At 40.8% G+C, this 18,131-nt stretch overlaps 1 protein-coding gene across 8 annotated transcripts in view; it reads right to left on the bottom strand.

Moving 5' to 3' along the window:
* Window positions 1-4,332: 4,332 nt before the first annotated feature.
* The window catches only part of nlk2 (nemo-like kinase, type 2), a 47,523-nt gene continuing 33,724 nt past the window's right edge, over window positions 4,333-18,131 (bottom strand). For 5 of the 8 annotated variants that reach the window (XM_053873438.1, XM_053873437.1, XM_053873445.1 and 2 more), the window contains 4 exons: window positions 12,194-12,280; window positions 5,164-5,362; window positions 4,949-5,042; window positions 4,333-4,510 (listed from right to left, as the gene is read on the bottom strand). In XM_053873438.1, the coding sequence (XP_053729413.1) occupies window positions 4,456-4,510; window positions 4,949-5,042; window positions 5,164-5,362; window positions 12,194-12,280 (435 nt within the window). In that variant the 3' untranslated portion in view covers window positions 4,333-4,455. The remainder of the gene's footprint in view (window positions 4,511-4,948; window positions 5,043-5,163; window positions 5,363-12,193; window positions 12,281-18,131) is intronic. The other 3 variants (XM_053873440.1, XM_053873444.1, XM_053873441.1) reach the window with 1 other exon arrangement.

The following is an 18,131-nucleotide window of genomic DNA, read 5'->3' on the forward strand; positions in this document are numbered from 1 at the left end:
CAATTATTCTCTCTGTAACGATTTAAGAAGGGAGACCCACATGCAGCAGGGACGAGACGACCGTGCAAAAGAAGTTCTAACAAATTTAATAATACAACAAACCAAATCAAACTCGACTTACACGTACACAAGAAGGAGACAAGGTAACAAGAAGAACCAAAATACTAAAGACGGTAAAAGCAGAGAGGAGACGGAGTCCAATAAACAAACATCATATACCAAACAAAGCGAGCAGAACGATACTCGGCCACTTCACAAGAGGGAGACGGAGTCCAATAAACAAACATCATATACCAAACAAAGCGAGCAGAACGATACTCGGCCTCTACACAAGAGGGAGACAGAGTCCAATCAATTAAATAAAATAATCCAGGAAAATAAAACAAGCATCCGAGATAACAAACTGAAGGAAAAGGTTCAGAAACTCATTTCTTAATTAATAAATTGACTTAAAATATATATATACATATATATATATATTGCCTTCCTTTTCCTTAAAAAACAAAATTCAAACTCCAAAAAAACGACAACTGTACCTGTGTAACATATTTACGTCTTAAGAGTTTGAGCCAGGAACACCAATCAGTCTACTGTGTCAGGCTTAAGTGATCCCCTTTGACATGTAACTATATTTCCACCGCATGAGAAAATCCTTTCTGAAGGACTGCTAGTAGCAGGCACGCACGTCTTTTGCGATATGAAAAGCAATGGACTCTGTAATGCTGACCCACCTTGCACTTGTTTTTTCATAGGGTAGACACCGGGGTAAAGATGTTGGGAATGTTGTCCGTTGTGTCTTCTTAGAAGTGGGGGTGGGTTTGCCCGGCCACCGCAGCCTGGCATACTCTTTGTAGAGTTTATGGTGGTACTGTAAATGGTTGAAGAGGTTTGTGGTGCTCGATGATTTGGCTGGCACCAATTTCTTGCATTCTCTGCAAAATACATCTTTCTGCCCCAACTGTTTAAAGTAATCGACACATTTCCTTGAAGTTATTGAAGAAGTATGAATAAAATATAATGATATATCAAAGACATCATTGTTCTCAAATGCCAGTGCTCAGAAGAGATGGAGGTTTGCTTTGGTTTGCTACGATACTTTATGTTGTTGTTTATTTTGGAAAATTTAGGCTTTGTTCCTTCTCTTCATTCAACTGAATGTTGTGGTATCAAATATAGTTTAATTTTTTTCATGTTTCATATTGCTTGAGCAGAAGGATGAATGCCGAAATGAGCTGTCTGTGGTATAGGCACCAGTTCCAGATGATCTGATCCTGCCTTCTTCCGCTTAAGTTCCCACAGTGGATCATGAGTTCGTGTCATGATTCTGCTTTTATTTGGGTCCCTTGAGTCCTGTTTTGTTTTCTCCCTCTGTTCTTCCTGTTCCTGTGGCACACGGCTGGAGCCAATCAACCCCTGATGACCTGAGTACAAGAGCACCTGGACTCCAGCAACGTGTGCCAGATCTCTCTAGTTCCCTGTGGTAAATTGGTTCTCCTTGTTTGCTCTCTGCCTGTGTCTAGTCTGCTCATTTGACTACACTCTTTGAAACCCTGGTGCATGAGTGAGAGTTTAGTTCCTTTCTCTGTTTCCGTGTGTTTCCTGGTTTATTCTGTGCTTTTACTATCTCTGTTCATTGTGCTTTTGTCTCTGTTTCCAGATTTAAGTTTGTTTGATTCTCCCGGTTCTGTGACGCTTTCTGTTGGACTCTTATTCATGTTTATGGACTTCTGCCAGCTTGGTCACTCTGTTTTTGGACATTCAGACTTGGCTTTGTTTCTCCTGGTTCGGTGACGCTTTCTGTTGTGTTTTTTATTGTTGTTAATGATTAAAATTATTTTTGACTCGCTCCTGCCTCCTGTGACTTTCACCACTGCACTTGGGTTCCGCTCCACGTCTTGACTCTTAACAGTTCAAAAGTAGTCAAATTATGGTGGTGACGATGCCGTCGCAGTGTAAACAAACTATTCACCCCACAAAGATGTGATGGATTATATTACTTCCATGTGTATATAAAGACTCTGTCATTCTTTTCACTGGGTTTATCTTTTCACAGATCCATTTTAAATTCATAACAAATCCTGCTTGGTGAATGTTGAATGGATAGTGTCCACAATATAAAAGAGCATTTCAATTGATACAGGCACTGTATAGACTGCAGGTTTTATTCAAATTACAATGCATCTGATTAAATCATCACTATATATAAACAAAAATATAAACATTGTTTTAGACCTCATCAGACATAATCAGTGATTCAGTTAGTCTCATTAATTGCTGTACAATTTTCAGTGATTCAAGTTCAGAATTTCAATGCAAATGCAAATAAAATTCACAAACTGGTGTATTTAAATAAAGACAGAGGTGTGTTCCAATGTGTTCCATCGGACTCCAGAGTTTGCGCTTGTTCCTGAGCAATGTCCCGATTTGAGAGACTAATAGACACAAATTCATGGTTGAACCAATGAACCAATTTAGGCCTGGACAAAGATCACTAATACAGCAACTAAGGGGACTGAACTTAAAATCAATCAAAAATAAAAAGAGAATTGTGGGAGATGGGGGAGGGGGCATGCAGTTGTGTGGCTTCCATTTGGGTGTCAGCTGATCAACTTGGATGAACATTCAAATACTTTTGGTTTGTCCCTCACTTAAAGAAAATACAGGTAAACAAAGCCAAGCCATTGAGCTCAAGAGGTAGAGAATAACACCACAGATTATCATAGTCCACGTTGAACCAGTATTGCCATGGAGACAAAAATGAATAGTGACAAAAAATCTCCTTTCTGTGAACTCTGAATCTTTTGAGCATGTTTGACCTCAAAATGCCAGTGTACAGAACACAAATACAGAAAACAGAAAATATACACATGTCCAAATTATGCTTCTTGTTTATACCTGACATTCCATGACAGAACAGTCATTTTAATGTACTGTATAGTCATTACATTATTATAAAGGTGAGTTTCGGTAGACATGAGAATGGTATTGTCTATTTGCCGTCGATAGGGTGAGGAGTTCAGGCATCCACCAAAGACAAGTTGGTAATTGTTGGTAATAATATTTGGAAACATTGTAAGTTTGTAAGATCAACAAGAAAAACTGTCATTGTACTTGTGAGTGAATGGTGAAAAATTCTTCAGTACAGCTATCGTTAGCAATGTCTGGTCATCAATGACGGAGCTTTTACCCAATGGATCAGCGGGTGAGAGATCATTTGCTTAGTGAGGTTTAAGTATCCCTGTAGTGAATCAAGATTCTTGTTGGGCTACATCTTTTTTTAATTACAGTCGAAATGTGAAGTCATTGGTCAATATATAATATATATTAAGATTTGAAGTGACGTTCTCAGGAAAAAAGATCAAATTTGTGCATGTGTATGTGTGCGTATGCCTGCTCGCATGCGGGCTAATGTGAATACATAAAAAATACCAACGCACTGTTTTTATAGTTGTTTGTTACTTGCTTGACAGAATATTATCTTTTAGCATCTTGATTAATTTTTAATTAATTGTATGTTCTGCTTTTTGCGATGGTGATTGGAGATATACGATAGAAATTTTGTGTAGGGCAGATTAATATGAAGCAAAAAATAACTTTAAATCAAAGTGATCACCGACCTGATGAAAAGTTGGGCACATTGTGTAATTTATTTTAAAATAATTATATCTTATAAAAGTCATGTTAAGTTCTTGAACCTGACCATTTCTGTGTGGCATAAGAAATAACCCTGTATTCACTTACTAATGTAAAGCAAGAGTACAACATTTTTTTACATTTACATAGGTAAGAGAAATTGGTATTATATGACAGTACCACATTTAACAAAAGTGCATATGCATAAGTTACAGTACTTACATTTTACTTATATGCCCTAGGGTGTCATAATTCATAATTAATTTTTTTTTGCAATCCAGGCTCATGAAAAAACACATGACAAGGTGAAATAAAAAAAAAAGTGGTGATCCTTTTTTCTTGCAATTTGATTTTACCAAAATTTTTGTGAGTCTCAAGACCTAAATTCATTAGGGTAGATAGAGATATGTGTCAGATAGGTTCTTCCAAATCTCAAAAATTGAAAGTATCTTCCAAAATAACCACCATCAATGTTGGATGCAGAAAATATTGCACAGGAGTGCAAATATTTTTTCCAGCAACTGGGAATTGTCAATGGCATTTAGCAGAAAATAAATGAATAGAGAACAGGATGAGCATAGCACTGTTCGCACACATATTTACTTTATCATAACTAATGTACTGTTATGTGTTGGCATAAACCTGGACGTGACAGTTTTGATTTAAAAAAAATACATTTGGTCACATAGTCAAACATGCTTTTCTCCTTTTCCCGCATTTTGTTCATTCACACCACAGATTTGATCCATGCTCTCCAGTGAAATGCTACCAGAAATCAGATGAAGTTGGTGTCGTCTTCCCTGATGTCCTCTCTCACAGCAGTTAATCCCACACCAGTGGGGATGGAGGCATCTCAGAGGGTTGCGCCACGGTGGAGCTACACACACACAAATATGAACAGGAATTGAGTGGTATATGTCATTGCATGTGCGTCATTCCTACAATTCAAGTTTACACCATAAACATTTTGCTGGGTCTGACTTCAGGAGTCACTAGGTGCCATTATGTAAAAAAAATCAACCCTACACATCTATTTCAACCACACCTTTCAGGCTTTATGGAGGAAAAATACTGTTGTGTGTCTTTCGCCGGGTTTGCGTGAATAAGACTTTTATTTTCACTATGGCTGAAGTTTTGATGTGTGGTGTTTTGTTTTGTAGAAGACAGTCTAAGTGGTTGAATAAAAAGCTCTCCAAGACTAAGCAAAGATATTTCCAGATTGTACGGACTGATGCTTCCATTGTCTGTAAATATCACCCAGTATTTTGTGAGTTCTGACAGGTTTCCATGAGATCAAATAGATGATGGTTGTTACCTGATAAAGCTCTTGAAAGCAGATGATTGGGGGTTGATACACAGAGGCACTCGACTTCCCTTCTGCTGTTGCAAGATGAACTGATGAATGATCTCTAAGTAGAAAAAAAGACTTTTGCTTTGGATTTCTTTACATCAAGTGCACTTTTTTGTTTCACTTAAATATTTTTGATTTGGGAATTAGTGAATGGATAAGTATAGAAAACACAGTCTCACCTTTAACTTGTCTCACAGAGCTCATATTTTTTTCAAAACTGTCATCAAATTTAGGATTGGAGACTGGCTCAAAATCAGTGGTGTAAACACGACCAGAAGATGTGGTGGAACAGCATTTGCACATGCAGGTATGATAACGCAACCGTCCCTCATCCAGGTATGGGTGCGCCAGAGCGTCTTTGGCCGAGATCCGCTTTCCCTGCAAACAATAAAGACATGATGGGAAATTAAATTAAATTAATCTTCCTGGTGAAGTGTCTTTTTTGTGTCAATATTGTGTCTCAACAAATGTTAATCCTGTGACATTCGGTGACTCGACTTTCACGTCACATCAAAAAATGTCTGCCTTACTATGTTTGTCGTATTTTTTCTTAGCTTTGTCACATTTGAAATATGACACAGATTCCGTTTTTCCATTTGTGATTTTCTGTGGAATTGGTTAGCTTCTTGTCGGAACGAACTGAAGTTGAGAGTGTGGATTAGTTCAGTTGACCAGGGAGACGTGCATTCTGTTTAGAGGGAGTAAGCGGCTGACATTGACAGGAGCGGATTTGACGACAATGGTTTTTCAGGTAAGACTTTTAATTCATTCCAATTTAAGTTACAAAGAACACCAATTTTAGTCCTTTAGCTAGCTGTCGCAACGTTCAGTGCTATAGTGGACCTGGACTTTGACATTACTCCAGAGATTATTTAGTAGATGTAGTATTGACGAGAGTGTCAGTAATTTGTGACTTACTGATATGACTTTCCACTGAAAGCAAACAATAGATGCTTATCTCGCTAATGATTAAGCAGGGAAAGGGCTGTTCGATTCATCTTGTGATGTTCTTCACCCCAAGCTTGTGACAAACTAAACATCATGTACAATACAATTATTTACTACAGCAATATCTCCTAACGATTCTGGCTGCAAAGAACTAAATATCCAAATATCCAAATGCATAATCAATTATAATTGTCTGGAGAAGACTCCAAGCATTGTCGTGCAATATAAAAACACAACATGTTCAGAGTGTTTATCTGGAAAAGGAAGTGCTGAGATGGCGATAAAACTTTTGTCAGTGTAGTACACTGCAGAGGAACTAGGACCCAATATTTGAGGTGCAGATTAACTGTCCCTTATTGAACTATTCCAGACACAATTAGTTTCATGTTTCCAATATGTCCTGAGTAGTATAGTGTCACTGTAAATTTTTAAGAACCATCACCTTGCCGCCACTTGTTTAATAGTAATTATGAGGTTGAACCAGAGAGTGAATGACTGTCTCCATGAAAGTTGGCAGTAATATGGGAGCCAATACAACAACCTTAGGAGAAGATCAGGAAATACGTGTGTGTGGCTCTTCAAAATAGAAACTCGAGTAGTCATACTGACTGGAATGTCATTATGCCAGTGTCATACATTTTTGTGGTCAATTTCTTTCTAAAAAAATATTTTATGTGATCACATTATGTTATACTGGTCATTTTAAAAATTATTTCTGAATTCTGCACCAAAACTGTGTAGAAAAAAATTGTTTAAAAAAAATCCAGACCAAGAATCCAGACTGTAAAAGTATACACAATATTTACCCTCCCCTATACTCCTTCAACTGATTATCCTCTTGTCAATGTTCAATGTCATCAATTTATATATATATATATATATATATATATATATATATATATATATATATATATATATGGCTAGAGGGTTAGAGCTAAATTTGAGGATTTAAAGTTCAAAATAACCGAGTCAACATGATTTAATTTAAAGGACACAACTTCCCAAGTTCAGTCCCGATCATGATCCTCGACTATAAAAAATGTCAGTTTAAAATACTCCTGTTTTGTCATATTAGTGATCAGAAAATGCCCCTCTGAAGCTCTTTCTATTGCTCTCAGTCTGCCATGAGACATTAATCATAAATGTTCACGACAAAGGAGCCTATGAAACAAATTAAGCATGTTTTAACTTAATAACTGATCCAGTCACGATCCAACTGAACTGACGGACTGAACCTAAAGGCAAAACTCCGGGGAAGAGCAGTTATTAAACAGTCCAAGGTCAAACATCAGATGACAGTCAGACCAGTCAGACAGGCAACATGTTACAGGAAAAGGGCAGTTTCCAGGTTACAGGTTAGAGGGTCAACAGTACCACAATAGCAGTCCAATCCAGGCAGAAGTATCCAGACACAGGCAAGGCAGAAGATCCAAGGTACATGAGCAAGATACAGAGGTTGGGCAAGCAGACAAAGTAACGCTGGATAACTAGACAAGATGGCTACTAGATACTGGTACTGGTATTCCCTCCTGCGTCATCTGGACTTGAGGAGCTGCCAGACTGTGAAGGCAGGACCACCATCAATTAGTCACAAGAGTGGTGGGTGTTTATAGGAGGGCTGAAGTTAAGGTGTGGCTGGATGGTAGCCCACTTGATTCACACATACATTTACGGCTTTTGTAATTTGTCAAGGTCTCTGGCAAAAATGAAGTTGAGCCACCGAGCTCTGATTTTTTTTTTTTTTTTTTTTGCTGGAAACCTAGATAGCGACTCATGCCCATCTTGACAACCAATGACGAAAATAGACAAATGTGGTGCGTTGGAATAGCAGCGTTATTGACGAAAATGGATTCTGCCCCATCAAAGTTATGCTTCATTGGTGAGAGTTTAGGCGTAGGTGGGGCTATGCAAATTGTACCCATTCGTGACAATAAGCTTGAAATCTGGATGACCTAATTTCAAAAACATCAATAACTCAATACAGCATGGATGGCTTTTATTCATATTTCACGAGAATATTGAGGCAGCAGACCTTCAGAAGTAGGTCTGCTGGTCTGTCTGTCCCTGGGGTCCTTGAAGACGCAGGTAGCCTATGAGAATGCCTGTTTAAAAACTGGTTGACTGTACGTGCGTGCGCGCACATGCATGCACGGCAAATAATTTTCATTTATTTCCATAAAATTGTGGCGCAGTCACAAATTTGATTCAGATTAATTTAAATCAATAAAATGCACATACATATGAGTCTGCACTCGTTTTTCTCAGTGAATTTGTCGGGAAACAGAGCAGAGACCACTCAGGAGCGGGAGTGTGAATAAGAACCAAAATCAAAGTCAAACTGGTGAAATTAGTGACTCGTCTGGCTGTAATGTAACAGGTGTCGGAGAAGCTCAAATTAATTGCAGCAGTACAACGTTATAGCATGTGAACGAGCCGCAATTGGAGCCCCATTCATTTTATTTCGTGTTCTACAGAACGTAAACAAGGCGTTTTTCATGACCCCATGCACGATTCAATAGATTAAATGGTTGTGACCACATGAATGAATTGCCTTGTAACCAGGTTGGTACTCGCATGGTATAGGTGCAGCCATTTACCTTGCAGTGCAGGTGGACCCGCTCCAGCGGCTCCTTTGATCTCTGGTTGAGTTCAGTTCAGTTTGTTTCCCACCACGTTGGCAATGTTTGCACTATTTGTGGATGTGTTTACAGTTAATTAATAGTTGTGTTGGCTGGATTGTAGTCTTTATGTTTATTATTACTACATTAATGCTGGATTTGCATTGTGTAGGACACATTCCATTGTACACATTGTGTATATATGCATATTCATTATTGATCATTTCTTCTGTTGCAGAACCACACATACACAGATTAGACTCGAATGCCATCTTCGCTGCCCTACGTGACCCAAACCAGTCTGCTGACAGAAGAATACAGTCAGAGACAGCAGGACAGTATTATGCTGCAGCACTCGCAACATCACATGCCAACCACAGCCAAAGGACACCAGGAAGTTCAAGCGGAGGCGAGAAAGCTAGCACATTGTGACTAACCTTCAGAGGGCTACACCAGAGTCTAGCAGCTATGGTGACGACGATTTAACCAAGGTTGAGGATAAAGAGGACTGGCCAGCGCCACTGCCACCACCACCACCAGACAGCGATGACTATAGAGAGCAGATCATCAGATGGTGCACAGACTTGATCAACTGATGGTGGAGTTACAACTGATTAAGAATCAAACGATCAAGACAGTGAATAATAGCTTCACACAGGACGAGCCTCCAACATTCCTGAGTCTTCACAGCCGGTTAGGTCGCAATGGGAACCATGGGAAACGCAAGTAGACGCTCATCCTCGTCCACATCAGGTTTCAACCCACCAAGCTACGTTCCATCACCTTAATGCATCAGCTAGTTCCCAGCCTTTTGCACATCCTCCAAACCCGCAAGTAGCACATTATGCCAGAGCGCCTGTCCCTCAGCAGCCTTCATACCAGTATCAACCTGCAGCTCAGCCTACAGCCCTCAGAGCTACCACCTATGACGCGGCTTATGCACATCAGCAACCGGCAAAACGTTGCCCGACTGCCCACTCACAGCCCGTTCAAGCAGGAGTGCCATCTTATGCAGCAACATGTATGCCGTGGCTGAATGCAAACCTTCCAGTCCCTACTCGACAAGCTGCGGAGCCACAGGGCCAGTATGAATGCTTCCCAGTTCCACCACAGCGAGACCAGCAGTGTTAACAGAAGAAACGTAGAGGGACCCAGGCCCAACCATTCCCAACTTCATCCACTGGGATCCATTATTGCCCCAGTTCCTAAATCTGCATCCGCCAAATCACTAAATGATTTTAGACCCTTGGCATTAACTTCTCTAGTTATGAAATCGCAAATGTCAAGGAAATACTTCTGACCTGTGTTCAAGACCTGGATCCACTGCAGTTCGCATACAGGTCAGCCAGAGGTTGAAGACACATTAGTCACTCATGAGGGAGTCAAGACTTTTGCCAGTCTTATATTTATTGACTTTTTATCTGCTTTTAACTGCATACATCCACACATTTTAGCAGAAAGATTGAGGGACTTCCACAGCATCGATCCAGGTCTAATAGCCTAGCTAATGGACTTTTTAACTGAAAGCCAACGTGTGAGGAGTCAATGGTGTTCTGTCAGACCCTCTCGTCTCCTCCACTGGATCACCTCAAGGCAGCGTTCTCTCACCTATATTGTTTGTTTTGTACACGAACGAGTGTCGTAGCCAACGTGGGGGGCGTCACATTCTGAAATTTCCAGGTGACTCATTTATCGTGTCCTTGCTGAGCAGTGACGACCCTGACCATGGCCCTGCAGTGAGGGCATTCACAAACTGGTGTTCCTCATCTTATGTGCATCAATGTGTCAAAGACCAAAGAAATGGTGATAGACTTTCAGAAACAACTGTAAGCCACTCATTGAGGATCAAACCATCGAGCTGGTCTATAACTATAAATATCTTGGCACCAGCATTGATGGCAAGCTGTCTTTTGACTTCCATGTTGATGCTGTTTGTAAGAAGGCACATCAACGAGTGCATTTCCTTAGGAAATAGCAGAGTTTCAATGTTCATGAAAATGTTTTATTCCTGTTTTGAGTCCGTTCTGACCTTTTCTTTCAATTGTTGGTACGGCCTACTTTTGAGTGGGCACCGACTAAAAGAGCTCTATATGTCTATATAGCTATATGTTCACTGTACGCTTCAATAGTGCAATACGACAAACAGACATCAATAATTGTGTTGGGACATGAACAAGTCATTTTCGCTGGCAATCGATACACTGACACTGCCAAGTATATCTAGCCCCGTTTTAACACTGCAGTTGATCTGTTTCGCTAAAATATATACTACATTTATCTACAAACAACAAGCGAATACACATTTGTTTCCCTTAAAAAAATGATTTGATAACACAACAGAGACAGCAGTGAACACAAAATTGACTTACGACTTAAAGTCGAGTAAATATATCGCTGCTTCAGGATCAGAAGAAAAGGCCTTTGGAGCTCTCAGTTATTGCCAGACTGTAAATGCATCTACTATATTGACACTTGTCCGGGATTTTGATCTGTCATTCCATTTTTCTGCCATGATGTAAACAAAGGAACTCGGCTTGCTGCCGAGATCACTCTGCCATAAAGTGTCGTGGTGGGGGTGGTGTTGGGGCTGTGATGCCACTCTCAGAACACGCCTCCGGGTGGCTCGCCCAGAGGAAGTTACATAGTCCAAGGGAGCGTTAAACAGAGAGCTGAAGACTCTGACTCCGGGATTTTTGACTGTTCATATTGAAACCTGTCATTTATAAAATATTGAAAATAACCTATTTATGTCTGAATGTTATTCATTGTTGCTTTAAGTGTTTTTATTTGCTTTGAGGAAAAGAAAAAAAAATCCTATGCATCCAGCCTCCTTTTTGAACACAATGATATGTATTGGCGCAGATCCCGACACTTTTGCAGTAATGGAGAAGAAGAAATCAGTCACCAAGACACAATAACAGATAAAAGGTCCTTGCATACCAACAACATAAATAAATGGCACGAAACTGCTGAAAATTCAAAGGCAAATTTTCACAACACATCAGGAGGGATGCAATCACATACATGCACTCAGCACAAAAAAGGGCCTATGAGTTTTCCACGATCATGGATGGAATCGCAGAATTGGCTGATTTTGGAATTTACATCACATGTAGTGGAATTTGACATAATGCTGATGACTGACACTGTTGTCGTGAGGAAGAGGGGGTTGTGTCGTGTGGAGGAAATCTACTCTGGAGGCATAGTCGGCCTGCTGCATAGTCAGAGTTGTGTAGAGCTCTGCCTGTTAGCACGAGAGCAGCTCTCACTGTTTACATGTGTGGACACTGGTATTTATCCACCTTTCAGTGCCGACCTGGGCCTTCGTACAACAGCTGCAATTTACATTGGTATGAGCTCGATTACACATACATATATCACTACATTCGATCTCAGCAGCTGTTCTCCCTCAAACCTTGTCTTCATGATCGTTGTCTTCATAATTTTTATGTGTTTTGTCGTAAAGAACCAGATGCAAGTAAGATGAACTCAAGTGTTCCGCCAAGCAGCACTTTCACTCAGTGAAATGCTGGTGTGCAAGCTTGTATTGAAAAACAGCAAGTTTCGAAAAAAAAACAAACATGCAAAATGCAAAAAACAATAATCAATCTGGTGCTAAATGTCACATAACAAAGTGACTCACCGGATCAAACACCAGCATCCTACAGAGGAGGTGAACAGCTTCATGGGTTGCCTGGCTGGACAGTGTGTAGAGTACAGGAAGTGATGGCTGCAAACACAGCAACACACTAACATTAAAAACCTGCAAAGCATAGATATTGATGCAAATCAAAGGAGCTATAAGTGTGTGTGTGTGTGTGTGTGTTCTTGTACTTCTACCTTTTTGAGAACCGGTATGAGTTTTTAATCAACAGAGTGGGGACATTTTTTCAAAGTGAGGACATTTTGGCCGGTGCTCACTTTGTCAAGCCTCATTTTGAGGATTTAAAATACAGAATAGCTTGGTTATTATGATTGGGTTTTTGTTTTGCTTAAGAGTAAAGGTTAAGTTTAGAAACAACACAAGTGTGTGTGTGTGTGTGTGTTTGTGATTGATTATGTATATGTGTACTGACATTGTAACATTAGACATCAAAGTCAAATTACTCATTTAAAGGGGCTGGATATCAATGAACCTGAAGCAAACATGGCAACTGTATAGTGAAGCTCATGAATGCCACATACTTTGTGTCCTATGTAGTACATAAAGCATGATGATCACTGTTATCCTTTTCTGTCTTCTGTTCTCTTTCACAGAATCACTGTACTGAGACCAGTGATGCATCAGACAGATTCCTCCTTTACACGCAACGTGATATCATTTTCTCTACAGATCCTCAACTGACCATTGTGCTGTATGTTTCATCTGCTAAAGCAGTGCTTGCTAGTAATCTCTCTCTTGCTCAGCGTCGAAATGCATTTCACCAATTGCGTGCAATTTTTACCAGGGTAAAATACAGAAACAAGCTCATTGGGCCTATTCCAAATCCTTAATCCTTTAACATATAGTTATTAGTAATTTGTTTTTTCTAATGGTTTGTTTTGTAACTTGTTACTTGCTATGTGAGACATTCTAGTGGAATTACATAACAATTGTGCCAACAGTACTCATTTATTACAATATTTAATTCAAACTTTACAGCTCTCTTTCTTTATCTATCTATATATATATATATATATATATATATATATATATATATATATATATATATGGTGTCCATTCTCGTTTAACGTTTTACTTACTGTGAATTTGTCAACAATGTTAGCATGTGCCAGTGTTTTCTGCTGCACCTCAACGTGGACACATGGACGTCAAGGCATGTAGAGATACTTTTGTAACTCTTTCCTGTTATGATTCGCTTTTATTTTGGTCTCTGTAACTTCCGTTTTGTGTTTCCCTCTTTCCTGGTTAATGGCACAAGGCTAGAGTTAATGATCTCCTCAGCATCAAGAGCTTAAACACACCTGAACTACAGCAACGCGTGCCAGATCGACTCCATTTGTATCTCTGGTAAATTGGCTCTTGTTCCGTCATTCATTGTTCACTCATTCTAAAATCCTGGTTTTTGCTATATATATATATATATATATATATATATTTGAGTTTGCTGTTGTCAGGATGCCTGATGTGATCCATGCCTCACACCAAAGAGCACTGACAAGATCTATGACCAATAATTATCTACTTGCAGGAAGTTGGAAATTGTCATGTTTGCTGGATAAATATTGCCCAAGTTCAAATGATCTTAGACCCACAGAAGACTCAAACAAGCGAGAGTAAAAGTTAAAGATTTAATATAAAACACGAAAATAATACAAACAATGTAAACTGAAGGCGACGACACCAAAGCGGAGCGCGAAGGACAAACACGAAGTGAGAGGGAAAACCCTGGAACAGAAAACAGTTGTAAGCATACAACCCTGAAAAACAGGGACAACAGAAATCTCACTCGGATCTAAAACTCACAAGGCTGTAATCAAAACTAATGACGCTCGGTAGAGGTATAAATGCACACCCAAACCGAGGAAATAAACACCACGCAGGCAGAACTAAAGAAGCGAGCACACAAACACTATCACGGAGCAAGGGTAAGAACAGACGGGAGGAGAGAGAGACTAAGAGTGAGAGAGAGCACAGAGCGAGAAAAAGAGTGCGGAGCGAAAACACTGAGAATAAAACAGGGACAAGTGAACGGAGTAATCATCAGAGAACGGACTATCTGGCAAAAGCACGCTTCGACCGGGGAGTAGATATCCATGGGAGGACAATCAGCGGAATGAGTTCCAGCTGCATTAAGCTGGAAAGAATCAGATCAAAACAGGAAACACAGAACCGGGAACACAGGAAGTAACAAATAAGAAATACAAACAGGACACGAAACATAACAGAAATGTGCTCAAGACGAGGAGCGGGACCCAAGTGCAGTGATGAAAGAGTCACAGGAGGCAGACAGCTGGGTCAAATACAACAATTACAACAATACAAACGTACAACAAAAGGCGTCACCGAAGGAGGAGAAAAAGAAAAGTCCAAATCCAAAACGTCACAGAACCGGGATGAGTCCACAACGGAATAAAGTCCAACAAAATGCGCCATCAAACCGGGATAACGAATGCAAGCGGAGTCTGTAAATAGAGAGAACAAACACAATGAACAGTGAAACACAAACTAATACAATGATTGTCAAAGCGAACACACGATCAGGGAAAAGCTACAACAAAGAGAAAGCAACATGGAGCAAATAGACAAAACAAGGAAAAATACAAATCTCAGAGCACCAGGGTTTTAGAAAAAGTGAACAAAAGATAATTCAACGAATGGATAAATGAATGACGGAATGAGAGCAAGCGAGGAGAGGCAATTTACCAGAGATACAAATGGAGTCGATCTGGCACGTGTTTTTAAGGTCTTTACGCTGACAAGATTATTAACTCCAGCTGTGTGCCATGAACAAAAACGGAAGTTACAGAGACCAAAATAAAAGCAAATCATGACAGTACCCCCCCTAAGGAACACCTTCAGGTGTCTTACCCGGTTTACTGGGATTCTGACGGTGGAAGTCACTGAGGAGCTTCTGGTCCAAGAAGAGAGAGCTGGAGACCCACAACCTTTCCCAGTCCAGCAGGTACTCTACTCCATGACCACAGCATCTGACATTGGACGGATGGTCATCTAAGACAAGGGAGGGAGGAGCTTGATGGAGGGATTGAGAGAGCTTGGATGGGGTGCTTGGCTGCTGCGGCTTCGATGGCACGATGGGGTTCTGAGAAGGCGTCACCTATGAAGGCAATCTCAGGGGCAGGCGCTTGGACTGGAATCTGGGGATCTGAGGCTTGGAAGGGAATCTTGACTGGTCTGGCATGGACCACAAGCTAGAGTTCCGGGGCACCTCTGGCTTGGACGGCGCTGTGGTCATCTCGGTAGCCTGACCGGATTCTGAGGAAGTGCACTGCTGTCCATCGCACAGCAAGCGAAGTGAGTCCAACCTGGGTATGAGTCACAGGGAGTGAACGAGGGTTCTCGGGACGTACAGGACAGGTCCTAAGAAAGTGACCAACTGCACCACATTATCAACATAACTAATGAGCTAACCGGTACTGACGCTCCCGAGGTGAGAGATGTGTTCTTCCCTCCTGCATGGGTTCCTCTAGTTCTTCAAATATTACCAGGTGTAACGCAGGGACTTTGACCGGCAGGTGGAGCCAGGGAAACGCAAGACTGAAAAAGAGGTTGTAAATCCCTCCAACACTCTCTAAGGCGATTATCAATATTAATATCCAAAGTGATCAGGTCCTCTAATGACTCTGGTTGATCAGTTGGTCCTGAACCTCACTGCTTAAGCCGCTAATAAAAGCAGATTTGAGAGCAGGTTTGTTCCAACTGCAGCGACCCGGAAACGGAGAGAGAAATCTGACACAGACTCTGACTTGGGACTCTTTTTGCTGACTCAGTAACCGACTTGGAAGAGCATGAACAACTCTTGTAAGGAGCATCAAAAACACAACACATCTCAGAAGAAAATGCACGGAATGAGTCAAGAACCGGTGAATGAGATTCCCACAAAGACAGTGCCCATTGAGCCGCTCTGCCCCACAGTAAATTGATCACAAACGCGACCTTGGCACGGTGAGACTCAAAAGAACGCGGCTGGAAGTCAAAAACCAAGTTACAGTGCAAAAGAAATCTGGAGCAGGATCCGATTTCTCAAAAAAAAAAAAAAAAACAGGCAACGTTCCTATCCGCTTCAGAAACAGCGGAGCAAGCACTGGCTGAAACAGAGCGGGAAGAAAGCTGTTCAACTGCCAGCGACTCCAACTCCTTCAGAATAGTATGGGTCGTGTTTTCCAAAGTCCAAACCCTGGTGGCCAGAGTGCCGAGGGCGTTTTGTAAATCTTTCATTACTGCTGGGTCCATGATTTAGGCCAGATCAAAGTGTTGTTTTCGTAATAATACAAACATACAAGAAAAGGCGTCACAGAACCAGAAGAAATAAACAAAAGTCCAAATCCAAAGCTTCACCGAACCGGGAGAACGAATACAAGTGGAGTCTGTAAACAGAGAGAACAAACACAATGAACATTGAAACACACACTAACTACAGTGGTCGTCAAAACGAATGCATGAGCAGGGAAAAGCTACAACAAAGAGAAAACCAGAAGGAACGCGAAGAAAATAGACACAGGAAGGAAAAATACAAAACTCAGAGCACCAGGGTTTTAGAAAGAGTGAACAAAAGAACAATGAATGATGGAACGAGAGCAAGCGAGGAAAGCCAATTTACCAGGGATACAAATGGAGTCGATCCGGCACGCGTTGCTGGAGTTCAGGTGTTTTTAAGCTCTTTGATGCTGATGAGATCACTAACTCTAGCCGTGTGCCATTAACCAGGAAGGAGGGAAACACAAAACGGAAGTTACAGAGACCAAAATAAAAGCGAATCATAACAGGAAAGAGTTACAAAAGTATCTCTACAAGCCTTGATGTTCATGTGTCCACAGTAAGACAGACGGTCAACAAATGGTTCAGCACTGATGCTACTCTCCATTGGTGTGGTTGTCCTTTTACAGATGACTGTCAGAGCACGCGACAGAACGCTCATTGAGGTGCAGTCCACTTGAAATGATCCCTAAACCAAGGGGGTTCAGGAGCTGACTTGAAACGAAGTGGGAATTTGAAGTGTGGATAGATTTCCAGGATATCAAGGTACTATTTAAAAACAATGTTGGATAGGACAACAGGGACAATCTAGTAATGAAGACTACTCTTCCATTTCTTTACTTTCTCTGGTATCACACATTAGCAACCCAAACGATCTACCGTGTCTGACACCATGAACAATACAACATCTATGTCTTTATTTCTACTTAACAAAGAGCAATCACTGCAACATAGGGGCGAAGCCGCCTTCGGCTGCTCATTTGCTCTCCGTTGGTTCACCAAACCAAGTGAGTTTATCAGCGCTGATACAACAGGGTGTTGGCCTTTCATGGGAACTCTTTAGGCTGAAGTCACCGTAATTGATTGGATTGTTGAATGCGACGGCACTTGGAAGCTCCTGCAACACTCCTATCTTTCCTGTGCTCAATGCAGAATAAACCATATACTGTGACTTGTACATAACCTGAAGTCGCACAAGACTGACCAGCAGAAGTTACAAACCCAAAAACTATACTCACGAATGTGCAGCCAAATGCAATTTTTTTCTCCACTTTTTCAGCAATTCACCATCTCAGACTCAGGACATCTCTTTGCTTTTGCATACAGAGGATAGCAACACAACTACAATCATGATGAGACCAAGAAGGTAAAAGTGTATCAAGTGCATGTTATCGATTACCTGTTTTCCTGCTCACCAACACTTGAAGATTGTCACAGAGACCCATTAAAGTGCTTTAAAGACGAGCACTAACTGGTCACAAAGCATCACAAAAGAAACTACTCTCCTGCCAGCCTCAATTAGAGTATTTGGGTCGACACATGTCACAAGAGACGGTCTCAATAACGCCAGTTTAACTATTGTATTCTTCATTACTTTATTCATATCAATTGACTGCATCAGTCAATATTTAGTGCTGATGAT

The sequence above is a fragment of the Synchiropus splendidus genome, chromosome 8, assembly GCF_027744825.2.
Source record: "Synchiropus splendidus isolate RoL2022-P1 chromosome 8, RoL_Sspl_1.0, whole genome shotgun sequence".
Taxonomy (NCBI): Eukaryota; Metazoa; Chordata; class Actinopteri; order Syngnathiformes; family Callionymidae; genus Synchiropus; species Synchiropus splendidus.